This window comes from Ruditapes philippinarum, unplaced genomic scaffold (genome assembly GCF_026571515.1).
Source record: "Ruditapes philippinarum isolate M1 unplaced genomic scaffold, ASM2657151v2 ctg201_1_1_1_1, whole genome shotgun sequence".
Taxonomy (NCBI): Eukaryota; Metazoa; Mollusca; class Bivalvia; order Venerida; family Veneridae; genus Ruditapes; species Ruditapes philippinarum.
In genome coordinates, this window is record NW_026867332.1 from 80,339 (window position 1) to 107,416 (window position 27,078).

Here is a 27,078-nt window from a genome sequence, read left to right on the forward strand (position 1 = left end):
TTTTCTTACAAAACGAGAATAAAACAAAATACTTTTTTTCATATTGTTTATCGACAAAATTATTTTACGAAATTCATTAACCAAGAAGATATATTATAGTATCTTTATAAATCTAAAAAAAATCTTACCATGGCTTATCAACACAATAACTTATATAAAAAGTATTCATTTTTGAAGTTAAACGTAAACATATTTCCGCGACTGTATTGCACCTTCCCCCCAAATTTAGATCATGTCGGTTACTCGTAAGAAAGTTACAATAGAAAGGAAATAATTATGTTTCGCGGCCATTCATGTGAGCAATCTTAACGAAACTCCCTAACCCCCAAAGAACCTAACTAAAACACGGAAGAACGTACAATGGTGCAAACAATGGATACATGTATAATTGAGAGATAATGACAATTGTTTAATATCACATTTTCAATGATTGATATCATTAAGTAGAGCATTATAAAATAGATAAAACATAATGCAAATATATGTAATAATGTTACATCATCAAATAATAACAAAAAAGGTATTTTCTATTTACGAAAAAAGGTCGTGACCCGAATATGATAAGATGTAATATTGTGTGACATTAATATTCCTGAATATGTGAAATTATCAATACAAATTAATTTACACATTGCGTACATGACAAAACTTGAACACAATAGGTATTGAACACAATTTCATTTAATTGTACCCTTTAATTTACTCTTATATATAATCAATATTAACAAAGATATATCTCCAAATCGATCGCCAGATTTTAACACACAGCTTTATTCAATCATTATTCGATTCATAAGTTAATGTCTTGCATAGTCAATAAACGCCATTTTTGCAAATATCTATATTACTGATACGTTTATTTCAATAATCTGTTGGGGAGATAATGAACAGAAACTGAAAATTTCATATTATTTTCAAAGTGAAAGGGGTATTACTCTGCATGAACCATGACCAAATTCGAACTTGGCCTCCGCATTCCATTGACATATCCATATGTCAAATTTGAGTTGAATGTTTAATACTGTTGGGGTGATAATGAACGGAAACTGAAAACTTCATATTTTTTTCAAAGTAAAAGGGGCATAACTCATCCAAAAATTATCAAACCATGACCAAATTCGAAATTGACCTGTATTTTCTCATGACATATTCATATGATAAGTTTGAGTTGAATGTGTTGTACCGTTGTGGAGATAATGAACGGAAACTGAAAATTTCATATTATTTTCAAAGTCAAAGGGGCATTACTCTGCCAAAAATCATCGAACCAAGACCAAATTCAAACTTGAACTGTATTTTCTCATGACATATCCATATGTCAAGTTTGAGTTGAATGTGTTGTACCGTTGTGGAGATAATGAACGGAAACTGAAAATTTCATATTATTTTCAAAGTAAAAGGGGCATAACTCTGCCAAAAATCATCGAACCATGACCAAATTCGAACTTGACCTGTATTTTTCATGACATATCCAAATGTCGAATTTAAGTTGAATGTGTGCAACCGTTACTAAGATAGTGAACGGAAACTGATGATGACGGAATGACAGAATGACGGAAGGACGGAACAGGGAACACTATATATATGACCCGTCCATTATATGGCGGGGCATAAAAAACTTTAATCATTGGACCGAAATGAAAAGGTATGATAGCAAATATCTATATCGGTCGATGTTCAAATATGAACAATTGAAACACGTGCCCTTTGATAACGTAAAAGCTGAAACAATTACATTATGGGAGGTGTAGATGTACATGTACTTGACATAACCATTGTTTAAAACTGCTTAAAAGAGGCTACACAACAAAATATTTAGACAGTAGCCATTGAAATCGTTTTACTTGAAATATAACAGGATGGCAAAAATACTATGTTTGTTGATATTACTTGTTTCTTCATTTACATCTACGTTGAGTGAATCTGATCCGATCTCGAAACAAGGGTATACGCTGCCAGAAGGACATCCAGAACGCTGTTTTATTATGCTAGCTGGACACAAAGATCTTCGGCGTTTAGAAGCTCTCCCGGGTGGTGGCTGGGACAACCTACGTAATTATGACATGGGCGCTGTTGTTCAACATACTTATCACAAATGTATGACAACAGAAGATGGTCGTTTTCTGATACCAGATAGTATAACGACGCTCCCCATTAAGACGAGTGGTGTTGACACGATTTCAGAGTTCTTTGATCACTGGGATAGCTACACGAGTGTTTCTTCAAGTTCAATCAATTTAGAGGTTGGGGTATTCGGGATACCTATCGGCGGTAAATTTTCCACAGAGTATGGGAGTATAAAATCAAAGCAATTTTCTGAGAAAAGTTCGACAACTCGTATGCAAGTGAGTAAAGTTTAACAATTTTATTCAAAGGAATATTTGTTTAACTATTCACTTCAAAATAAGTTAAAATTAAGAATTATTAATATGCCAATACAAAGCTTTCTTCCTTGACTGAATTAAGTATTTCATGGGTATGCTTGATGATACGGCCTTATTGTCCTCATATTCAACAAAAAATTTGGTTTCATGAAAACTATACTTTTTATGATTTTAGTTCAGTTCATTTGAACATATAACTGCATTGGAATTCAAATTGTGTTAACCGATTTAATAACTTGAAAAAAATAATGAAATACTTCGATAATTATATCGTACGTTAAGCCGTTCCGCAAGTTCCCTTAAAACACCGCCGTCTGAACCATAGCCTATATTTGAGACAAGGTGGGCCATGAAAAACTCCAATGGAAAATGCTTAACTCTGGCATAAGAGGTCACAACACTTTAATGTGTCAAAAGTTGTTTTTTTAAGATAATAGGCTAAATAAGACAGATCATCCCATGAACAATCAAGTTACTTCTGGAGACTTCAGGGATCGGTGCTTGGACTAATTCACTTTCTTGCATACATATATGATCTCCCACAGGACGTCCGCTTAAAAGTTTGCGTCTTTTTTTTTATTATACTACTATGGTACGTGGTATCTAGAATGGGAATGTAGTTCAGCCCATTCAATTGTCAAGTAATCCATGTCACAAAAAGGAAACCCATACCAACTTATTAATTTGTAACGACGGGCCAGTCTAGAGGCTGTACGTAATATCGATAAAATACCTGGGCGTGTACATATCTTATGTACTCTCAAAAAGCTGGGCGTGTATATCTAATGGTTTCTTAAAGGTCCAGCACATAAACAGGTCAACCAAAAAAGGCAAACTAAACACTTGGCTTCTTATGTCGTAATATGAAATTAAACTCAGAACCTCTTAAGACCCTTGATTGACTACAACTAAAATATATGCATCTGATATCTGGTCCCCAATAGCCAAACTCAAGTTGATCAGATAAAATCTGTCCAAAGAAGATCTGCGCCTTAGATCAAATCTTTGGACGTACATCCAGTGTTACCAAGATGCTGGAGTCATTTAATTTGCACCAACTAGATCTTTGTCGTATTGCCTGTAGTTTCTCAATGGTTTGCACAACTAATGATATAGTCACCATCCCCATAGAATGTCATCTCACCCCATTAGGAAGAGCCTCCCGACATGCCTCCATGCTGAGTTACAGGTTAATCTAAGCCCAAACAGACTATTTTTTTTTTCAAAAACAGTTTTCCACTTCCCTGATGTTTTGATATATTGACACACTAGAGTAGTTCAATATTGCTGTTAGCCAAGTTGAGCATATCTCACCAATTTATTTTATTGGTATATTATGTTGTATATACTTAAGGTCTTTTATTTCTCTATTTAACTTTTCTTGACGCACGGGGGGGGGGGGTATCAGAATAGTAGTATGACTGTTTCAAGTAATTGTGGTAACACATATGACGCCGATGGAGAGCCGTTGGAGAGATCACACCAGTGTGCTCATCAAAAAGGTTATATAAACAATTTTTAACATATTTCCTTTTTAGTTGCGCTATCGGAAGTACAATGTCATATTAGAAAACGGATACTCACTTCATCCTTCGTTCAAGAGCCGTCTCCAGAAGATAGCGGCACATTTGATGTTAGATCGAACACGTCTCGCTTCTTACGAAAGTCAGCTGCTTGTTCGAGACTATGGCACTCATGTGATAAACAACGTTGAGCTTGGTGCAACACTTGTCAAAGTAAGAATCTGATATGTTAATATTTTCTGATTAAATATATAAGAATTCGTACCATCAGAAAATAAATGTAATAAAAACAAAATTCAAACAACAATAAATAGAAAAGAAGAAAAAAAACCCCAAAAGAAAAAGTTGCAACTTGTATGCTAATAATATTCTGCTGTATTTAATAGACGGATCAAATTACAATATCGCAAGATGAAAGCTCTCAAACTGACTTTCGGCACATAGCAGCATCTGCATCTGCTATTGTGTTCTTTGAAGAAGTTGGAATCCAATTCGGTGCATCGTATTCTAATTCAAAATTTGATGAAGCAGTTAACAAGTACAAACAATCAAGAATGTCGTCTAAACTTTCAACACTTGGTGGAGATATTTACAAGTAAGTTCACGTCTTCCTGTGATACTGATCAATGTTTAATAACACGACGTCGCTTTGTTGAAAACTCAAAACGAGGGCTGCTAAAAATAATCGCGGAATTTAATCGTAGAACTCTTAAAATTAGACCCAATAAAAAGGTTAAAGTCACGAAACAAGACTTTTTCAATCAAATATATCGATACATAAAATAGTCACATACATTTATTAACACCATGAAACATACATTGCCGGGAATCAAATTGATACAACGTCATTCATAAGTCAAGTGAACCCATGCCTTTTTTGAATCCTGCGAGACAATGCATTCATTTCCGGGTCAAAGGGTCAAAATGATGAATCCAAGTTTCATTGACCATAATTATGTGATCAATCCAAAAACATTTCGCCCTAGCGCCCAAGCCGACGTAGAAAACGAGTCGAATAGGCAACTCATCATACTTGTAACTGTCCTTCAAACGTATGGGAACCTATCTGGCGCTGACCTTCGATATCACTAGGTCCTGATTCATAATAAGGGAAGGGTAAAGCAGGATACGCCTAGGTCATCAGAAATTACGCGTACCGTAATTCGCCGAAAAGCATTAACCGTATCTTAAACGCCGAACAAAATTGACGTCGTCACAGTTGCTGGGTTTACTTGATGTGGATCGTCTTTAAGCGATGTCCTGCCTTTAAAAAACAGTTCATGTCACTTGTTTACAATTGATTCGCTGAAAAACTTAATTGTAGCAGCCGACACTTCAATCATGTCTATGGAGTAGAGTCTCCTTTGGCAATTTACCCAGGCCAACACAAAAATTAAAAAAAAAAACTTCACGTGATTCTTCTAACTTTTGACGACAAGAAAGCACCTGCGAGACTTAAAGGACAATGTTACCGTAACGAATATTGTAGTAACATCGTCTTCCAAAGAAATGTCTGAAGAAGATACTTGAACGTCTGCTAAGTTCGCGCCATTTTTTTTCTATTCCGAAAATGACGTTTTTGCGATATAAATGTAAGAATACAAAGAGTTACAAATGGAGCCCAGCATCAAGCAAAACAAGGGTTAAATTCTATGGTTACGAGCATTTTGGGCGTTTATTGAGAACGTACTTTGATCTTTACACAATCTATACGGATGACATTAATAGATAATAACGATAAATATAGAGATAAAATATTAGAACATAAATAAAAGAGAGTAAATGCAGAATATCTTAAACTCATCGAACAGCTCCCTTGTACAACTTTATACATAAATATTAACGTCGCGTTGTCACAAACCATATACTTTCAAATTTACACGAAAATATGATATGATTTCATGTGAATTAGGAATTGAAAATAAATGAACAACGCCTTATAACATGTATTATGCATTATGCCCACTATTGAAAAGATATTTCTTTGGTGTTTTTCACTATTCCTTCTTGATTATATTTTATGACAAACGACTTGTAGTCATTGACAGTTTTTTTATGTCAATATGGAGGTGACTGCAAATTTCTTTGCTTTTGTGATCTACGCTAAATAGAAGTTGATAGACAAATTTAACTCTCAAATTGTTTTTTAAAAATCAGCTGTCACATTTTTTACTTACAACTCAAGTTTTTTATTTCAAGTATGAAATTATATTTTTGCAGCTTTCTTTTGCCATCATACTGTTGTAGAAAAGTAATTTAATTCATTTTCTTCTTTTCAATTTTAAAATGAAATCAGATGTCTAATAAAATCTAATAGGATAAAAGTTACATGTACGTATATTTGTTATTGTTTTTTCCAGACCAACACAATTTTCTGCTGAAAACTGGAGCAGCTCGATTGAAAACAATCTTGTGCCACTAGATAGATCGGGGGACCCATTATATTTATTCGTTAATGAAAACAACCTACCTGGTATACCAGAGTACATTATAGAAAGAGTTCATGCCTATGTCAAAAAAGCTGTTTATCGTTATTACATACAAAATGTACATAAAGGATGTACGGTACGAAACGCGCCAAATTTTAGCTTTCAGGCTAACGTTAATGATAGTACATGTGATCCGCCTAAGACAAATTTTACTTTTGGGGGTGTTTATCAAACGTGTTCGAACACAGGTTATGTAAATCTATGTGATGGAATGTCTGTAAAGAATCCATTAACTGGTGACTTCAGTTGCCCAAACAACTACGAAGCTATTCGCATCAACAGCGGAAAAAAGACCCAACAAAGAAATAGAGCTGTGGTTACGAAATGTGGCTGGTTTAAAAAGTGTGCCAAAAATGTTATAGACACTGCAAGTGCCGATTATGAAGCATATTGGTGTGCTAAAATCGATACAAGCAGTCCCGGTGGATATATGTTTGGCGGTTTGTATACCACACATACACATAATGTGGTTACACAAACAAGAGAATGTCCCACATACTTTACTTCGTTAACTATACTTGAAGACCTAACTATATGTGTAAGCGATGACAACGAACAAGGTTCACAATTTAATCTTCGTTTCGCAGGCTTATTCAGCTGTGTTGGAGGAAATCCAATGGCATTGGACTCTAGTAAAAGAAGAGACAGAAATTATCCCAACTCCTGTCCAGAAGGGTATAGCCAACATTTAGCGGATGTAGATGACGGATGCGAGATAAATTATTGCATACAATCCGGCGCAATAGCAATGGAACAATTACCGAAAATAAAGTTACCTCCCTATATGTCAAGACCTTTAGACATACCACAGGAAGAGACAGAAGATGATTCGTCAGTGACCATTTTCAGTAGTGATGGTACCAGTTGGTCTTCTTTAGAGGATGAAGTTGTTAAAGCAGCTTCCAGTAACAACACTTTAACATTTGAGTTTGCAAAACAAACAGCACTCAATATCCCTTACATCAAATCTTTGGTTATGGCAAATGTATCCAGCGAATTTATTACTAATCTTGGGAGTGGAAACATGTTGGACGAGTCAGATGTTAAACAGTCTGCACTGAAAATGATACACAACCAAAACAATTTAAAACTTGACAAGGAAAGTTCTCCAGTTCTGAGTAATGCACATGATGAAACTAGCAAAAACCATAAGCAGGTTTCTACTGTTACAGTTGCGGTAATATCTGTTAATGGGACAATTCTCTGTGTGCTGATAGTATTAGGCATAGCATGGGCAATCAGACGTAGAAGAGGTGCAGCGTTACCATATCAAAAGATTTGATGATTTAATATAACTTACTGAGCAAAAACAGATACATGTACATGTATCTAGCAATATTTTAGATTTTTTATACATATATAATTGAAGCATATATAGCATGTTGTCGGTCTAGGAATTGACATTTGTAATTTTGTATTTATGTATTAGATGCTTATACAAGTCATTTAATCATAAACTTGTTATACATGAGACAATTCTCTGATATGTATGATTAACATGTAGATATGTGTAAAACACATAATCATATAAATCTGCGTCATCAACAATGTCATGGTCTCTCTTAATCCTCAGTTTGATAATCCCTACAAAAATATTACATTTTTGTGAAAATTGATATGAAAGGACAAACATTAATACTAATTTAACATTGCTGACATTAATGTCTGACCAATGCATCGATAGATCTATTCGGGACTTCTATGAAATATGTTTTAATATCAGTGATAATGAATTGCAAACAATAAGCAGTATTTGGTTAATTAAATTTACGATTTCAGATGACACTTGTAGGGTTTTCTACTGAGTGACACCCGAGTTAACGGGAAGACAGCAAAATTTAATCTTGAATAATATTGCTTGCCTGCTAAGAACAATCTAAAGTCTTATATCTCATCCTAACTCTTTCTTAGTTTCCATTGTAAAGCTTAAGAGCAAAAAAGTTCTACTTCTACTACATCTACTTCTTTTGAAATTTTCTATCAGACAATCCAGATTTTTTTAAAAACTTTACGTTAAGTAATATTTGAATACAAAATTGTTTCATACAGTTAGCCATGGATGTATATAAATCTGTATTTTTTGATAATCTTAATTAGATTTTCAAAAACTTATAAAATATTCGATTTTTGAAATTGTATTTTTTTCTATAAAAACGTTTCTGAATGATTGTAAAATTATATTATGCGAGCAATTGGCAAGTTAAATAAATTAAGAATTGAAGTTATGTGAATGTTAATACTATTTATTACTATCAGATATTAGAAATTAGAAAGTTTACGGTCGGAAACAATCCTGTTTTCATTGATAATCTTTTTTTTTCACTTTATAACACGGGCCTTATCAAAGGCCCGTTCCCCTTCACAATAGGAGAATACTGGGTGTATTATACCATTTCACAATTACAAATATCAGCTACAACTTGATGAGGTCAGAGCTGTTTAAACAATTCATGTTGAATTATCTCAAAGTTGTTTTTATAAGAAAAAAGTGGCTTGTTTATTGATTTGATTATCATAGAATTGGGTCAATATTGCGCCGCTTCTTTTCTCAAAATTTCAAGAAATGTGTTTTGTCTTCTCATATCAAAACTCGCCATTGTGTTTGTAATTCAAATGATCTTTCATCACTATATATGCATATCCATGCGATAAAAGCATAATAAAAGGTAAAATGAAGTAAAACAGCAGGGAATCAAGCGTCCTTGATTTCATTTTGATAAAACTCAAATAGTTGCCGTTATTTGAGTAAAGAAAGAAACCCTTTTATTGGCCTACCAGCATATACATGTATTATCAAATGGTCCTCATCCGAGGGTAGGTGTCTATGAATGATCAATCTCCTGGATTGAACACAATACATTATTGGAGCAGTACCTCTGGGCGCTTGCAGAAATCATGATCACAAAATAGACAAATATTGTTTTTTTTCGCCGATATTTAATTATTCATTCGTTATCATACATAAATCGGTGTGAAAAGATGAATTAGACCTATTAAAATTCATTCCGTTGGGTAAAAAGGCAAGATGTTTGCATTTTATGATTCAAGCGCCCTGCCCGGTATATACCGGAATACGGTTTTAAGTGTGGTGCTCCAATCCTTTTTGGCTTGCAGCCGTGTTGGCTTGCACGGCTGCAAGCCATTTCATATGGAAAACTTGTTCCGGTTAGGTGGTTTCATGCTTACATCTGTTGGTGCATGATTGAACTGGAAACCAGCTCCAATCGGGCCAATCGCAACTTTTCGGCCTTTTCCGTCACTCTTCGGATTAAAGATAATAGCCGATGTAGTTCCGATTGCAATCGTGACAATTCGGGCGATTCCGTCATACTGCGGAATCAGACGAAGTAATATTACGGAAATCTAAGCTATTTTAGTTACTTCGGTAATCCCAGTTTGTTTATATAAAAAGGATTTCTATTTTTACTTGATTTATCGGTTTAAATCGTAATAAATTATAAACGAAATTGCTCCGTTTCAATTGTTTTTCAAGACGCAAAAGTTAGTTTCTTTTATAATTGTTTTTTTTTTGTCTGTATTAGTTTTATACAATAGAGTAGTATTCCGTCTTCAAGGGTGGTCCTGCTTACCAAATCACGCATGATCGAGTTATATTTAGATCTACTGAACGCAATTCAACTTCTTGGTGAGGTAATCTAAAAATAGCCCATGCATATCATTAACCTTGCCACGTGCTAAACTACAGATAGCGCATCGTATTTGTGATCGTGTAACATAGTTGATACATGCTTATTAATTGGTACCACGTAACGAAGTATTTTAGTGCATTTACTTGTCTGTAAAGCAAACGAATGATTTCTCTGCGAAAAAGGGGAAATGAAATGTGCACACTTGTTTCCCTTCAGTATCCACGTTTTACGATTGATTATTTTCTTTATTAGTTTTATACAATAGAGAATAGATGACAAAAAATATTCGTTTTACAAAAAAAAAAACTAAATACCCTGTATGATATACAAATACCGTAATTCAAAAAAATTGTGATAATAAATTGAAACCAAAAAAAAAAAATTTTAAAGGGTTGGGATGAAGGCACAACTGTGCAAGCCTTTCCTTTTAAAAGGAAACTTTATTTTAGTCTCACCTCAATCTCTGGAATCTCCTGCTTCATTCAAGAATACTGTCAACTTAAGACTGCGTGATCATTTTATGCAAAATTGGAGAAGTACAATTAATAATTCCAGTAAATGTCTAAATTACAGGATTTATAAACAGGATTTTTGTTTTGAGCCATACCTCAGCAAGTTACCTATGAATTTAGCTTTAATTCTCTTTAAATTTAGAAGTATGAATCACAAACTTCCTATTGAAAAAGGAAGGTTTGATGATATTCCAAGAGAACTTCGAACTTGTAACCTATGTACCAGTAACTCTTTAGGCGACGAATTCCACTATCTTTTTGAATGTTCACATTTAGTTAATACAAGAAAGCTGTATCTTGATAAATATTTATATGAACGTCCAAGTGCTTTAAAATTTGAAAAATTAATGAACCATAGTAATAAGGATATCCTTTTGAAACTTGCCATATTTTGCAAAAATATTATGTTATTATTTAAATAATGTTAGCTTGTTAGACTTATGTCTTTTCTCTTTGTTTTTTCTCGCTTTTCTCTCTCATCCTCCATTACCAGTCAACTCCGTTCAATTATTACTGTAATTTTATTACATCATGGAGTTGTATGACCATTTATAATTTGCCATTTTGTAGTATTTTGTTTTTACATATTATTTGCCATTTTGTATTATTTTGTATGTATGTACTGTTTTATGTTGTCACATGCCCATATGGGCCCTGACTTATTCAAATAAACCTTGAAACCTTGAAACCTTTAAACGCAGTGATCTCCCCTTATCAATACATCTATCAATATTTTGATATTTATATTTTTTAACTTTTTAATTTATTTTTCATTATTTTGTATACTTTTGATAATTTTTTGATAAAATATAACGGACATAGGTAAAAAAAGTTAAAAATAAAACAGAAAGAGAAAAATGACGTTAGATTTTCTATGTAACGGTCTACATTTCAATTTCGACGTTACGTCATGTGACTTTCATCATCATGTGACGTCTGTGAAGGCAGTGATTACAATTCAGCCAAGGGAGGTAATCACTGTGAGGAGTTTGATGAAAGATGTCACCGCTCAAAGCATTTCTATGAGAAATGGATAGTCTGATGGAAGGCAAAACTGGCAACTTTAAACAGTACAAAATATAGGTAGATTAAATTTCCTGATCGATTGAACATAACTAGAATCTAACATAACTAGCAACTGCATTTATCTAAATTCAACTGTTCATTTTAGAGAATTATCTTGACGAATCAACATCTTAAACGGACAATTTACAGTTTTACATTTGTTAACGCTACAGTACTTTTACAAGTTTATAGCGGTTACAGATCAAAGGTATAGTGACCTTATAGTATATTTTTATGGCTTTCGTTATCAAACATGATTCATCATCTTTCAAGGTTAAGTTTATTTTTTTACACACCTATAGTTAGCAAAAAAAATACTGGAACGAAATTTCTATTACAGGTTTTTGGTTATTTTTTTAAAGTATCATTTAACTTTATTTACTTCTTTAGAATAAATAGATATTACATATTTCTATACTTGAAGAACGTTATATTTATTTGTAGATGGATAGACGACAAATGAATAATATAAAAACTGTGAGTGAATTGGACTCCTGGGCTAAAAGACATGGTTTATCTATATAAAATGACACAGATTACAGTCTACGTCGACTCCAGCTTCTTGCAGACAGTATTTCAAAAGAGCTTCCATTATCCTGTGAAGAATGCGGGGCGAAATTTAAACAGAAGTCTAATTTACTGAGGCATCAAAGGACAATGCATGGTAAAAGCGACTGCGCTATCTGTCCTTACTGCCAGAAGAAATTTAAAAGACAAGATAATTTAAATCATCATCTTCGACACCACAAAGAAAACGTTGCACCAATCAATGAATATCAGGGAGAACAAAAACAATCTAAGAAAAGGAAATTATTTACAGAAAATCAGCAGCCATTATTAACAGCAAAGCAATTAAAGAAATCAGGGGATATTGAGAAGCCATGCAACTGGTGCTCCCACAAGAAGGTTTTGTTACCTGGTAAACCCTTCTGTAAATCATGCGGCGACCAGGGTAGGGAATGAAAGTGGTGCCATCGTCCACTGCCAGAAAGGTTCTATAGCATAGGAAATGAAGTCTGCGATTCATGCCACAGACGACGAGAAAAGTATATAAAAAGTCAAATTGGTGGGGGACCAACCATAAAAGCTCTCAATGAAACTGCAGAATCTACTACTTTGGAACCTTCCTCAAACAACAAATGGGACTTACTTCAGTTTTTAAAAGACAATGACGTCACCATATCAGATATTCTTATGACACGCTTAGAAAGATTGAAAGGTATGAAATGGTTCATGACGTTATTTGTTAAATTTATCAAATACAATCAAAACAATGAAGCCGTTTATGCTGAACCTGTATTTAGATCCTCTAGCTTTGCATGTACAAATGCTTCTCAAATTGAGGATCAAATTGCCGGGGCGTTCCAAGATTTACATAATGGTTACCAAAACTTTGAAAGGGATGGCAGTGGGTGGTCTATTGACACGATTATTAAGCTTGAGGTCAATACAGCAGAGTATGCACCCTTAGTTGGAAGTAGTTACCTACCTTTACCTAAGAAAGTACAAGATAAAAAAGCTGTATTAAATAAGAAATGACGATCAAAAATGCTTCATCTGGTCCATTCTCGCGGCATTGCATCCAGTCACAAACGCAGATCGTGTTAGCCACTATAAGCAGTTTGAACACGAATTAAATTTAAATGGTATTGACTATCCTGTACCTATTTCTCAAATTTCAAGGTTTGAAAAACAAAATAACATTTCAATCAATATGTTTGGGTTAGAACGCAACGAACTATTTCCTCTTCAAATCACAGATCAAAGAAACATGTCACAACACGTTAATCTCTTACTTTTTTCTAGAGGAGATGTTAGACATTATTGTTTGATTAGAAATCTGAGTCTAAAGCACGTCTGTTGGCCACATAAAAATGAATTATGAGCCCATAGTGCTCAAAAGCCACACGTCTCCTTATGACAAAAAAAAGATATGTATTTGGGCTCAAGCAAAATAGACCGCTCCCCCCCCGAAGGTTTATTTAAAATAAAGTCCCGAACCCCTTTCAAAAATTGTTTGAATGTATGGGTTTCAGTGTGCTAATTTTTGGGATTATATATGAATTTGGGATTTAAATAATTTTATGTTAAAAATGGAAATAAATAATTTATCATTTTAAAAAACAAAGTTGTTTTTTTTCTTTTTAAATTTACCCTTTAAATGAAATTTTGGGATAGATCCCATAGTTTATTACTCTTAACTCCTTTAAGCGACAGGTTTTGTAAAATTTAAAGGTTTTTTAAATACAGGGAAAAAGGCCCCGCAAAGATGTTTTTTTGTAAAATTTTTTCATCAAAATATAGCTAATAAAAAGATATTAAACAACTTCAACTTTATTCTGCATTTAAATCCAGGAAAAAATCTATTATATTTAACAGTACATAATTCCGCTCAAACAGTGTCATTTTTCATATCTTATTAACAAATCACGTCTTTGAAAGAGAACAATATAAGTTTATTTAATCGTCGGTTTCCGAGTCACTAAATTCATCATCACTGTCCTCATGATCATCATCGCTATCATCGCTTTCAGCACCATCAGAGTAAAATTCTTCAAGAAATGCCTCAAAATAACTTTTGTATTTTCCCACTGTCAGGCGAACAGCACGTTCGAGTTCCATCTTTTGTAAATATTTCTCCACAGACTTCATTATTTTGGTATACACATGTCCTCCTCTCAATTTCAGTATATAAGATAGGAGAGTAGTAAACTTTTTCATAAACACATGAATGTCTTCTTCGCGCAGTTTTTTATTTGCTTTCTCCTCAGCCTCATTCTCAGAAAGTCCTTGTGTTACATATTTCTGTACTTTATCTTGCCATTTTTGAATATTTGTTTTCTTCGTTAACTCGGCAAGTTCGTTATAGACTTCATTTTCACTATCTTTGTTCGTCGCACTGCTATCTTCATCATAGCCGCATTTTACCCTCTTGGTGGGTATGACATCTTCGTCTAAAGTTTCACGCTTCAGTGATTCTTGCTCAGGACACCAAAGTTTTACATGATTTTGAAGGTCATGTACGTTTTCAAACATCACACCGCAGTCGTCACAAGCAGGCATTGTCACTTTGTTTGAATAGTCTAGTTTTGGCTCTGTAGGAAATTTCTGATTTTGGTCAGAATTATCTTCTCTGTTGTGCTCTGGAAAATACGTCCGCACAGTTTGAATGTCTCCTTTTAAATGATGACTTTGATAAGCTGCATTTTCCTTTATACTAAATATATTAGTGCGCATGCGCATTGCTTCCGATGTGGTTGGTTTTAAGTCTAGAATTAGATATCCGTATGGCTGGCTTACAGCACTGTCAAAAATATCTTATCATTTCTTTAAAATTTGAGGGGTACATCTGCCTTGCCAGAGTTGCAATGGGCTGCATATCTACCGGGTTATTAAAGAATACCAAGTAATGACAATTTCTGCGCTGTGTTGGATCCTTACTCAAATACAAGTTTTGATTTAAGGCAATCACTGATAGATTCCTGTGGTGACTTCCTTCTGTAAATAGGTCTGTAACTCGTTGATCTTTCGCAGTTTCCGATGCCATATCGTCCAGAATAATAAGATTTCTGATAGTCGTCGTGTCAAGAAATTCATCCTTTTCCAAATGTAAAGGCACTCCTTTGATGAACTCTACTTTTGTTATGACAGATGCCTTGATTACATCATAGAGCGGCTGCCACCTTTTATACAACCAAATGATTCTTTGTGGTGATGGTTTTATCTTATTGAAGGCTTGTTGCAGTAACTGAACCACGAAGAAAGTTTTACCTGAAAACATAATACAAAAGCATAAAAAATATTTGATACACCATAACGTGACACAATTCAATTTTGTGCATTAAAATATTTAGGAAGGATAATAAATAAATAAAGGATAATAAATAAATAAATAAATAAATAAACATACGTACCACTGGATGTGGGTCCCGATACCATACATGTAAATGGATGTTGAAACTTGAACTCTTGCTGCTGCTGCTGCTGCTGCTGTTGCTGCTGGAGTGTATGCATACTGTAGTTCTGCTCTGTATGACTCTCAATGTTGTTTTGCTGCTGTTGCTGCTGCTGCTTTTGGAGTGTATGCATACTGTAGTTCTGCTCTGTATGACTCTCAATGTTGTTTTGCTGCTGCTGCTGCTGCTGCTGCTGCTGCTGCTGCTGCTGCTGCTGCTGCTGCTGGAGTGTATGCATACTGTAGTTCTGCTCTGTATGACTCTCAATGTTGTTTTGCTGCTGCTGCTGCTGCTGCTGCTGCTGGAACATATACTCTAATTTTGGATGTTTTGTTTTGTAATGTCTTTTTAAGTCCTGTTCCCAAACGTAGTTTTTATCACATAAATGACACTGGCAAGTCATTTTGACGATGTTAACAGGTCCACGGTTCAGAGTGAAATGATTTGAGTTGACACTAAACCGCTTTTATATGTAGATATTTAGAGATCCTGTAAGTCACTCTCCTTTATCCAGCTGTTGAATTTCCTTGGGTATCCCAACCATTTAACTAACACCTCAGTCAGTCCATTTCTTCTTCGTCGCTTTAATACTTTTTCCACTTTGAAAATATCATCACGACTTTTCTGCACCTTTTGTAGTTCACTGGAATAGAATGTTCCTTCCACTGAATCTCCATCATAATCCACAACTTTGTATATTGCAATTCCTTACCGCAGATATCTCCTTTTTATTATGAAAATTTCTTCTGTCCATTTTTGCTGGTAATCTCGCTGAAATGTACGTCTGTTGCTGGAAAGTCTGACAAAGTCACCAACTTTGAATTTGAATGGCTTTGATCGTTGATGCTTTCTTTTCTTGCTCTGTGGTTTTAAAGAATCGACATAAAGCCGCTTCCATATGGTGGCTTCATTGTTTGCAGTAACTTCATTTGGTAATTTCCCTCTCAAAGAAGAATGCGGTCTTGAGTTGTAGTTCCTGACTAAATCAGGTAAAATATCAAGATAATTGTATGTGCGTTTATGCGTGAAATATCTGTACATCAACGACTTCAAACTGCGTATCAATCTCTCGGCATAGTTAGCGTGTGTTATATTATGAGTGACGAAGTGATGGATTCCTTGTTTGTTGAGAAATGATCTCACCCATCTGTTTTTCCATTCGCTACCTGGGTCTGTTCTCACTTCTTTCGGCTTGCGTCCTGACTGTAATATCTCTTTAAAGCCATCTATTATAGAATATCATGTTGTTTATTCTTCAGTGGAACCACCCATGCATAACGAGAAAAAACGTCAATGGCAACGAATAAATATCTAATTTGGTCATTTTCTTTTGCTAAACTGGATACATCTGCCAGGTCAATGTCCCAAAGAAAATCTAGGCCTTGTGATATTACTTTTCTTGTCTTAAATTTATAACGCATTGGTCTCTGTAAACTGCATGTAAGCATCCACATTCTGCAACCACTGTCTTATAGCGTGAATACCAACTTTGTATTTACCTTCCTTCTTCAAGAATTTGTAAATTTTTTCAGGTCCTGCATAACTTATAGGACTGTTCAAGTCAAAGTAAATATTTTGCAAGTGATCTTTCCAACTCATTTTCATAAAATGACAAGATATTAAAAATGCACTCGCATTATATGAGGATAAAGTTACACTCCTTATATAAACATTTACATCATGTCGTGAAATAGTTAACAAGTTATTTTGAATTATCTGATGTTTTCTTCACCTGCTACAATAAAGTGAAGTACCTATTGACTGGGATATCGTATGTCCCAGCTATTGATAAGTTTACATGTTTAAACTTGTTTGTCTAAAACTGGGACATACGATAAGGGGTTATCGTACATCCCAGTCTAAAATTAGCACTTACTGGGAACCCTTAGTGCGGAAACAGAATATGTGTCATCCATCATGCAGCAGAGCTATCATTTTAGAGTAAAATTCTTCAAGAAATGACTCAAAATAACTTTTGTATTTTCCCACTGTCAGGCGAATAGCACGTTCGAGTTCCATCTTTTGTAAATATTTCTCCACAGACTTCATTATTTTGGTATACACATGTCCTCCTCTCAATTTCAGTATATAAGATAGGAGAGTAGTAAACTTTTTCATAAACACATGAATGTCTTCTTCGCGCAGTTTTTTATTTGCTTTCTCCTCAGCCTCATTCTCAGAAAGTCCTTGTGTTACATATTTCTGTACTTTATCTTGCCATTTTTGAATATTTGTTTTCTTCGTTAACTCGGCAAGTTCGTTATAGACTTCATTTTCACTATCTTTGTTCGTCGCACTGCTATCTTCATCATAGCCGCATTTTACCCTCTTGGTGGGTATGACATCTTCGTCTAAAGTTTCACGCTTCAGTGATTCTTGCTCAGGACACAAAAGTTTTACATGATTTTGAAGGTCATGTACGTTTTCAAACATCACACCGCAGTCGTCACAAGCAGGCATTGTCACTTTGTTTGAATAGTCTAGTTTTGGCTCTGTAGGAAATTTCTGATTTTGGTCAGAATTATCTTCTCTGTTGTGCTCTGGAAAATACGTCCGCACAGTTTGAATGTCTCCTTTTAAATGATGACTTTGATAAGCTGCATTTTCCTTTATACTAAATATATTAGTGCGCATGCGCATTGCTTCCGATGTGGTTGGTTTTAAGTCTAGAATTAGATATCCGTATGGCTGGCTTACAGCACTGTCAAAATATCTTATCATTTCTTTAAAATTTGAGGGGTACATCTGCCTTGCCAGAGTTGCAATGGGCTGCATATCTACCGGGTTATTAAAGAATACCAAGTAATGACAATTTCTGCGCTGTGTTGGATCCTTACTCAAATACAAGTTTTGATTTAAGGCAATCACTGATAGATTCCTGTGGTGACTTCCTTCTGTAAATAGGTCTGTAACTCGTTGATCTTTCGCAGTTTCCGATGCCATATCGTCCAGAATAATAAGATTTCTGATAGTCGTGTCAAGAAATTCATCCTTTTCCAAATGTAAAGGCACTCCTTTGATGAACTCTACTTTTGTTATGACAGATGCCTTGATTACATCATAGAGCGGCTGCCACCTTTTATACAAACAAATGATTCTTTGTGGTGATGGTTTTATCTTATTGAAGGCTTGTTGCAGTAACTGAAACACGAAGAAAGTTTTACCTGAAAACATAATACAAAAGCATAAAAAATATTTGATACACCATAACGTGACACAATTCAATTTTGTGCATTAAAATATTTAGGAAGGATAATAGATAAATAAAGGATAATAAATAAATAAATAAATAAATAAACATACGTACCACTGGATGTGGGTCCCGATACCATACATGTAAATGGATGTTGAAACTTGAACTCTTGCTGCTGCTGCTGCTGCTGCTGCTGTTGCTGCTGGAGTGTATGCATACTGTAGTTCTGCTCTGTATGACTCTCAATGTTGTTTTGCTGCTGCTGCTGCTGCTGCTGCTGCTTTTGGAGTGTATGCATACTGTAGTTCTGCTCTGTATGACTCTCAATGTTGTTTTGCTGCTGCTGCTGCTGCTGCTGCTGCTTTTGGAGTGTATGCATACTGTAGTTCTGCTCTGTATGACTCTCAATGTTGTTTTGCTGCTGCTGCTGCTGCTGCTGCTGCTGCTGCTGCCTGCTGCTGCTGGAGTGTATGTATACTGTAGTTCTGCTCTGTATGACTCTCAATGTTGTTTTTGCTGCTGCTGCTGCTGCTGCTGCTGCTGCTGGAACATATACTCTAATTTTGGATGTTTTGTTTTGTAATGTCTTTTTAAGTCCTGTTCCCAAACGTAGTTTTTATCACATAAATGACACTGGCAAGTCATTTTGACGATGTTAACAGGTCCACGGTTCAGAGTGAAATGATTTGAGTTGACACTAAACCGCTTTTATATGTAGATATTTAGAGATCCTGTAAGTCACTCTCCTTTATCCAGCTGTTGAATTTCCTTGGGTATCCCAACCATTTAACTAACACCTCAGTCAGTCCATTTCTTCTTCGTCGCTTTAATACTTTTTCTACTTTGAAAAGATCATCACGACTTTTCTGCACCTTTTGTAGTTCACTGGAATAGAATGTTCCTTCCACTGAATCTCCATCATAATCCACAACTTTGTATATTGCAATTCCTTGACGCAGATATCTCCTTTTTATTATGAAAATTTCTTCTGTCCATTTTTGCTGGTAATCTCGCTGAAATGTACGTCTGTTGCTGGAAAGTCTGACAAAGTCACCAACTTTGAATTTGAATGGCTTTGGTCGTTGATGCTTTCTTTTCTTGCTCTGTGGTTTTAAAGAATCGACATAAAGCCGCTTCCATATGGTGGCTTCATTGTTTGCAGTAACTTCATTTGGTAATTTCCCTCTCAAAGAAGAATGCGGTCTTGAGTTGTAGTTCCTGACTAAATCAGGTAAAATATCAAGATAATTGTATGTGCGTTTATGCGTGAAATATCTGTACATCAACGACTTCAAACTGCGTATCAATCTCTCGGCATAGTTAGCGTGTGTTATATTATGAGTGACGAAGTGATGGATTCCTTGTTTGTTGAGAAATGATCTCACCCATCTGTTTTTCCATTCGCTACCTGGGTCTGTTCTCACTTCTTTCGGCTTGCGTCCTGACTGTAATATCTCTTTAAAGCCATCTATTATAGAATATCATGTTGTTTATTCTTCAGTGGAACCACCCATGCATAACGAGAAAAAACGTCAATGGCAACGAATAAATATCTAATTTGGTCATTTTCTTTTGCTAAACTGGATACATCTGCCAGGTCAATGTCCCAAAGAAAATCTAGGCCTTGTGATATTACTTTTCTTGTCTTAAATTTATAACGCATTGGTCTCTGTAAACTGTAAGCATCCACATTCTGCAACCACTGTCTTATAGCGTGAATTTACCTTAAATTCCTTCTTCAAGAATTTGTAAATTTTTTCAGGTCCTGCATAACTTATAGGACTGTTCAAGTCAAAGTAAATATTTTGCAAGGGATCTTTCCAACTCATTTTCATAAAATGACAAGATATTAAAAATGCACTCGCATTATATGAGGATAAAGTTACACTCCTTATATAAACATTTACATCATGTCGTGAAATAGTTAACAAGTTATTTTGAATTATCTGATGTTTTCTTCACCTGCTACAATAAAGTGAAGTACCTATTGACTGGGATATCGTATGTCCCAGCTATTGATAAGTTTACATGTTTAAACTTGTTTGTCTAAAACTGGGACATACGATAAGGGGTTATCGTACATCCCAGTCTAAAATTAGCACTTACTGGGAACCCTTAGTGCGGAAACAGAATATGTGTCATCCATCATTCAGCAGAGCTTTCATTTTACTTTAAATTCATAAAGTGTCGTCTAATCTAAATTATAGTTACAATATGTGTAGTTTAAATCACAGTTTTATTTTTTAAAAAAATGCCTCGAAATTTACGCTAGCTAATTTAGGTAACAAGGAAATTCCGTTGGAAAATACGGATCTAAAGATAGATGGAAATTCCAATGAAAAACCGGTTCCAACTGGATTCAAGAAATCTAAAAATAGCTCGATCCTGAATCCTGAGGCAGAACTCTCATTTCCCTATATCATCATGTGACCCCTTCCGTTTCACTTCAACTCTTTGATATGCATTTGTTGCATCAACAATTACTAGTAATTATTTTTCAGCAATATGGGGTTTTACAAAATCTTAGACTATGGAAAGGTATCATTTGAAATTGTGCAAGTCATTATGTATTGCGTGTTTTGTATGACTAAATACGTCAATAAATTCTATATATCTATCTATATTAGGGAAAACCGATACGCTTGAATATTTCTTTTGAATTGATCTGACATGTTGTAATGATAATACTTATATCTCTGCTCATTATAGTTATATAGTTCGACGTTTAAATGTTAATTTATTAAACAATGGAATAAAGTTGAATAAATTAGTCTTAACGAGAATACCTTAATTTATAGTCGTATATACTATTGGTATTTGGTGTTGTTAAAATAACGGTTGTTCAATAACGGAATGGCGAAATTACCTTTTCTGTTAATACTTGTTTTTACAGTTTCATCGGCGTTTAATGAATCTGATTCAATACCGAAACAAAAGTATACGCTGCCAGAAGGTCATCCAGAACGTTGTTTTATTATGCTTGCTGAACACAAAGATCTTCGGCGTTTAGAAGCTCTCCCTGGTGGTGGTTGGGACAATCTCCGTAATAAGGACATGGGGGCAGTTGTTCAGCATACTTATCACAAATGTATGACAACAGAGGATGGTCGTTTTCTGATACCAGATAGTATAACGACGCTTCCAATTAAGACAAGCGGAGTAAGCACAGTGTCAGAGTTCTTTGATCACTGGGATAGCTACACGAGTGTTTCTTCAAGTTCCATTAATTTAGAGGTTGAGGTATTAGGGATACCTATTGGAGGTAAATTTTCCACAGAGTATGGGAATATAAAAACAAAACAAATTTCTGAGAAAAGTTCGACAACTCGTATGCAAGTGAGTCAAGTTTTACAACTTTATTCAAAGAAATATTTGTTTTACTGTTTTAATATTTGTTCTACAATCACGTTTTCATCCTTTATTTAATTAAGTATAGTTATTACAGTGGATTAATAATATCTAGAATTAACATGTTTAACATAAATAAATATATGCCTATCTAGAAAACCATGTTTTGTAAGGTTTTTGTTTAGTTGATATAGAAATCTTTTTGCATCTGAATTAAAATGCTAGTAGGATTTATTATTTTCTTGTAAAGGCATACCGGACTGATACAGGACTGCTTCAACTTACTTTGTTAACAAATATGACGCCGATGAAGTGCGTTCGGATGATTCCTTTTTTTTCCATTAAAATAAAGGTTAAAGAAACAATTTAAGTCTGTTTCCTTTTTAGTTGCGCTATCGTAGGTACAATGTCATATTAGAAAACGGATACACGCTTCATCCTTCATTCAAGAGCCGTGTTCAGAAAATAGCGGCTGATTTGATGTTAAATCGATCACGTCTCGCTTCATACGAGAGTCAGCTGCTTGTACGAGACTATGGCACTCATGTGATAAACAACGTTGAGCTTGGTGCAACACTTGTCAAAGTAAGAGTCTTTTATTCTACTATATGATGCTAGAATATAAGAATTCGTACCTTCACTAAATTTATAAACAATGAACAAATAATCAGAAAACATCAACAAACAAAAAATGCTTTTAAAATGAATGACTTGGGTTATATTTATTTATGTTATATTGATTAATTAATTGATAGTTTTATAGTTATAAAATAAATAAAATGCATAATCAAAGCCTACCTTAATCTAAAAAAAGGACGGTGCGGCCCATCATATTTTATTTGAATAATTTTGTTCTATGCACTTGTCCTATATTAACTTATGCTCAAGTTATGCAGTGACGGCGTGGCCAAGTGGTTTTGTCGTACTAGTAATCAAACGATTGATGGCCGCATGGGTTCAACCATGATCAGGGGCAAGCTGTTGCTTCCGTGAATAAGAAACTTTACACTCATTGTTGGCGTCCGCGCCGAAGCGCGGCGCTCTTATGGAATGAGATCAGATTTTGTGAAAGGGCGACAGCAACTTCTCGAGCCTTTTAGTCGGTCATAATAAAAGCCGAAAATTCCGATCGGTATGAGGGTGCTTGATTATTAAATAAGAATGAAATGTCGCGATATGTTACAATGAATTTTCGCAATGCAAACATTTACAAATGAAATAACCTTTTCCGTCAATAAATCGCGCTCTTCGGGGTTTTTTATTTATCATTTTGTAGTACACAGTCGGTTATCATGTCATGGTATGTTATTGTTGTACATGTATCCTAGAATGATCAGTTGATGACCTAAATATTCCAAAAACCTATTTATAGATATATCTTTTTATCACTCCTATCGGTAAATGCCGGTCTCTCCCGGTCTATTTTGACCAGGATTTACTAGTGACCGGCGAATAGTACCACACGTTTATTGTCCAGTCTCTCCCGATTTTGGAGTAGATGTTTGATATCGTTACAATTGGAAAAAAACAACAATAGCATGTTTCATTTTATCTATATGAGATAAAAACAATAAATATGTACACGGATTTATATGTAATATAAATCCGTGATATGTACAATAATTGAGAAAAAGGTACATTTTTTATGGTATTAAAATGACATTATCAACTTTGAAACATTTTATTTAATTATTCAATTTGTTATCCGTGTTTAGTAAAGATGCCGAGGAATTTTTCAAAGTTACAAATTAGATTTTATGAATTATTCAATTGATCGATAATTTAAAAAATGATAAAGAAAAATACAATGTACATGTACATGGTTTAAGAATAAACAATATTATATATTGAAAGATAAACCATAATTTACTGACTTTTTCCAGTTAAGCTTTTACTTATAATCGTCGGTCAATATGACAATTGAATTCTTAAAATTTATTTTACAATTTTAATAAAAAAGAGTAGTAAAAACTCAGTATTAAAATAGCACATAAAACACAAAAAAGAATAAAAGAAAACAATATTCATAAAATTTGTATTTTTTTTTAAATTAAAATTAATAGATATTACAATTATTGTATAATAAACAATTATGCTCAACATGATCAACATGGTAATATAACCAGTGTCATATTTTTACTAACTTAAAGTGTGAACAGATACCTTAAGGGGGTCTTCGCTAATAGCGATAACATGTACATAATAAGGGACAAATGTGTGGTACGTGTTGATCATGCGTTACACATATGGATTATAAATGATTGCATACATGTATATCCGTTGCTATTAATAACCACGATCATAAAGAAATAACAAGTAATATTCTAATCTCTAGCATGCCAATCAAAGTTCATAATGAACAATGTCTTTCGTCCGCTCATTCATAAGTGGTATACATTTCTGGTAGTTTATAACATATCTTGTCATCATATGTGTACTAGTTCATCTTCACTTGCTGCATTTCTTGCTTGGACGCCCTTTGATGCTTTGCATCAATGCTTTTCTTGTACTGGTTTGTTCCAGGAAAAGATTCGAGACTGTTAAAATAAGCTTATAGCTTCGAACACAATCGAACTAAAATAAATTAATATAAACTAACTAATGATGAATTTGACAGACAGATCAAATAACAATATCACAAGATGGAAGCTCTGAATCCGACAGTCGGCAAAGAACAATATCTGCAGCTGCTGCCGCGTTCTTTGAAGAAGTTGGCATCCATTTCGGTGTTTCGTATTCTACATCATCATCGAATGAAGCAGTAAACAATTACAAAAATTCACGATTGTCCTCTGAAATTATAACACTTGGTGGAGATATTTACAAGTAAGTTCAACATACCGCTTAAATTTATAAATGTTTCTAAGTTTTCAAAAATAATATACATGTAATGGGTTATTTATATAACGTCACGTTGTCATCATCACTAAGTACATTTGTAGTTTCAACTGTACTCTATCATGAAATTATGTTTTCAATTATATCAGAAATAAACAAGTTTTTCCTGCATATGACGCCATGTCGACCTTATGTTATATTCTTTAAATTTTTTACAAATAACGCTTTATTTGTATAATTTTACTGTCTATTGAACCAATGTCTTTGAGTAGTTAAAATTAAGCGATTTTATCTTGATGATTTATTATTGTGTATTTCTAAAAATATAAACATGTTGGGTCAATGTTTTTCTTTGGATAAAAAAAGTATACATGAAAATATTTTCATGTGCTTATACTTGTATATATATTTTATAATTTATATATTTTATAAATAATTTATATTTTGTCAGCTTTCACATGCCATCACACTGTTCTTTTTGTTGTTTATTTGTTTTTATGTCTTCTTGTTTATATATAAAATAGAAGAAAATAATTGAATTCAATTTCTTCATTTCTTTATACTGTAAATGTTTTTGTATTCTTTTGTTCAGGCCAAGTCAATATTCTGCTGAAAACTGGAGCAGCTCAATTGAAAACAATCTTGTGCCACTAGATAGATCGGGGGACCCATTATATTTATTCGTTAATGAAAACAACCTACCTGGGATACCAGAGTACATTATAGAAAAGGTCCATAGTTCTGTCAAAAAAGCTGTTTATCGTTATTACATACAAAATGTACATAAAGGATGTACGGTACGAAACGCGCCAAATTTTAGCTTTCAGGCTAACGTTAATGATAGTACATGTGATCCGCCTAAGACAAGTTTTACTTTTGGAGGTGTTTATCAAACGTGTTCGAACACAGGTTATGTAAATCTATGTGATGGAATGTCTGTTAAGAATCCATTAACTGGTGACTTCAGTTGCCCAAACAACTACGAAGCTATTCGCATCAACAGCGGAAAAAAGACCCAACAAAGAAATAGAGCTGTGATAGTGAAATGTGGCTGGTTTTTTCATCTTGGAAAGTGTGCCAAAAATGTAATAGACATTGCAAGCGCCGATTATGAAGCATTTTGGTGTGCTAAAATCAATGCAAGCAGTCCAGGTGGATATATGTTTGGCGGTTTGTATACCCAACATATAGATAATGTGGTTACACAAACAAAAGTATGTCCAGCATACTTTATCCCGTTAACTATACTTGAAGACCTAACTATATGTGTTAGCGATGACTATGAACAAGGTTCACAATTTAATCTTCCTTTTGCAGGCTTATTCAGCTGTGCTGCAGGAAATCCAATGGCATTGGACTCTATTAAAGGAACAAACAGAAGTTATCCAAACTCCTGTCCAGAAGGGTATAGCCAACATTTAGCGGATGTAGATGACGGATGCGAGATAAATTATTGCATTCAATCCGGCGCAATAACAATGGAACAATTACCGAAAATAAAACTACCTCCTTATATGTCAAGACCTTTAGACATACCACAGAAAGAGACAGAAGATGATTCGTCAATGACCATTTTCAGTAGTGATGGTACAAGTTGGTCTTCTTTAGAGGATGAAGTTGTTAAAGCAGCTTCCAGTAACAACACTTTAATTTTTCTAATTCATAGTAATGCACTGGATGCTACTGATAAAAACTACGAGCAGGTTTCTGCTGTTACAGTTGCAGTAATATCTGTGACTGGAACACTTCTCTTTGTGCTGATAGTTAAAGGCATAGCTTGGGCAATCAGACGGAGGAGAGGTGCTACGTTGACATATCAAAGATTCGATGATTTAACATATATGTAACTGCCTGGGCAAAAGAAAGATACAAGTATCTAGTAAAACATATTTTAGATGTTTTGAACATACATAATTGAATCATCTATCGCATTTTGCTGGTCTAGAAAATTGACATTTGTAATTTTGTATTCATGTATTTAAGTGATTTCAGTTTTGATCTGCCTTAGTTATATAAGTCATACGATTTTAAACTTGTTAAACATGAGACAATACGCTTATGTGTATGATTAATATGTAAATAATTGTTAAAAACATTATCAAATAAATTTGCATCATCAA

The 27,078-nt window shown here is 34.3% G+C and overlaps 4 protein-coding genes and 1 pseudogene across 4 annotated transcripts; 3 read left to right on the plus strand and 2 right to left on the minus strand.

Annotated features, from left to right (window-relative positions):
* Window positions 1-1,820: 1,820 nt before the first annotated feature.
* Window positions 1,821-8,537, plus strand: LOC132735756 (macrophage-expressed gene 1 protein-like). Its single transcript, XM_060722748.1, has 4 exons — window positions 1,821-2,345; window positions 3,923-4,120; window positions 4,294-4,502; window positions 6,268-8,537. Exons 1-4 carry the CDS (start codon window positions 1,860-1,862, stop codon window positions 7,676-7,678), a joined length of 2,304 nt encoding a protein of 767 aa, XP_060578731.1. The 5' UTR covers window positions 1,821-1,859; the 3' UTR covers window positions 7,679-8,537.
* A 3,536-nt stretch (window positions 8,538-12,073) lies between these two features.
* On the plus strand, window positions 12,074-13,464 carry LOC132735746 (uncharacterized; annotated as a pseudogene).
* A 1,466-nt stretch (window positions 13,465-14,930) lies between these two features.
* LOC132735753 (uncharacterized) lies at window positions 14,931-15,712 on the minus strand. The gene is made up of 2 exons (XM_060722744.1): window positions 15,538-15,712; window positions 14,931-15,394 (listed from the first exon to the last, which is right to left on the minus strand). Exons 1-2 carry the CDS (start codon window positions 15,710-15,712, stop codon window positions 14,931-14,933), a joined length of 639 nt encoding a protein of 212 aa, XP_060578727.1.
* A 347-nt stretch (window positions 15,713-16,059) lies between these two features.
* LOC132735754 (uncharacterized) lies at window positions 16,060-17,178 on the minus strand. Its single transcript, XM_060722745.1, has 3 exons — window positions 17,079-17,178; window positions 16,362-16,805; window positions 16,060-16,268 (listed from the first exon to the last, which is right to left on the minus strand). The coding sequence occupies exons 1-3, from the start codon at window positions 17,176-17,178 to the stop codon at window positions 16,060-16,062; spliced, it is 753 nt and encodes a 250-aa protein (XP_060578728.1).
* Window positions 17,179-21,429: 4,251 nt separating this feature from the next.
* Window positions 21,430-27,078, plus strand: LOC132735759 (macrophage-expressed gene 1 protein-like). The gene is made up of 4 exons (XM_060722752.1): window positions 21,430-22,108; window positions 22,508-22,705; window positions 24,738-24,946; window positions 25,551-27,078. The coding sequence occupies exons 1-4, from the start codon at window positions 21,626-21,628 to the stop codon at window positions 26,803-26,805; spliced, it is 2,145 nt and encodes a 714-aa protein (XP_060578735.1). The 5' UTR covers window positions 21,430-21,625; the 3' UTR covers window positions 26,806-27,078.

Bases quoted from the DNA above. Each gene is read 5' to 3' on its own strand.
- LOC132735759 (XM_060722752.1), top strand. From the start codon at position 21,626: ATGGCGAAATTACCTTTTCTGTTAATACTTGTTTTTACAGTTTCATCG. The intron at 22,706-24,737 runs GTAAGAGTCTTT...TGAATTTGACAG, and splicing joins TTGGTGCAACACTTGTCAAA to ACAGATCAAATAACAATATC. The intron at 24,947-25,550 runs GTAAGTTCAACA...TCTTTTGTTCAG, and splicing joins CTTGGTGGAGATATTTACAA to GCCAAGTCAATATTCTGCTG.
- LOC132735754 (XM_060722745.1), bottom strand. From the start codon at position 17,178: ATGAGTTGGAAAGATCACTTGCAAAATATTTACTTTGACTTGAACAGT. The intron at 16,806-17,078 runs GTAAATACAAAG...ATTCTATAATAG, and splicing joins CAAATTCTTGAAGAAGGAAG to ATGGCTTTAAAGAGATATTA. The intron at 16,269-16,361 runs GTACATTTCAGC...CAATATACAAAG, and splicing joins CAGACTTTCCAGCAACAGAC to TTGTGGATTATGATGGAGAT.
- LOC132735756 (XM_060722748.1), top strand. From the start codon at position 1,860: ATGGCAAAAATACTATGTTTGTTGATATTACTTGTTTCTTCATTTACA. The intron at 4,121-4,293 runs GTAAGAATCTGA...TGTATTTAATAG, and splicing joins TTGGTGCAACACTTGTCAAA to ACGGATCAAATTACAATATC. The intron at 4,503-6,267 runs GTAAGTTCACGT...TGTTTTTTCCAG, and splicing joins CTTGGTGGAGATATTTACAA to ACCAACACAATTTTCTGCTG.
- LOC132735753 (XM_060722744.1), bottom strand. From the start codon at position 15,712: ATGCATACACTCCAAAAGCAGCAGCAGCAACAGCAGCAAAACAACATT. The intron at 15,395-15,537 runs GTACGTATGTTT...TTATGTTTTCAG, and splicing joins ATCGGGACCCACATCCAGTG to GTAAAACTTTCTTCGTGGTT.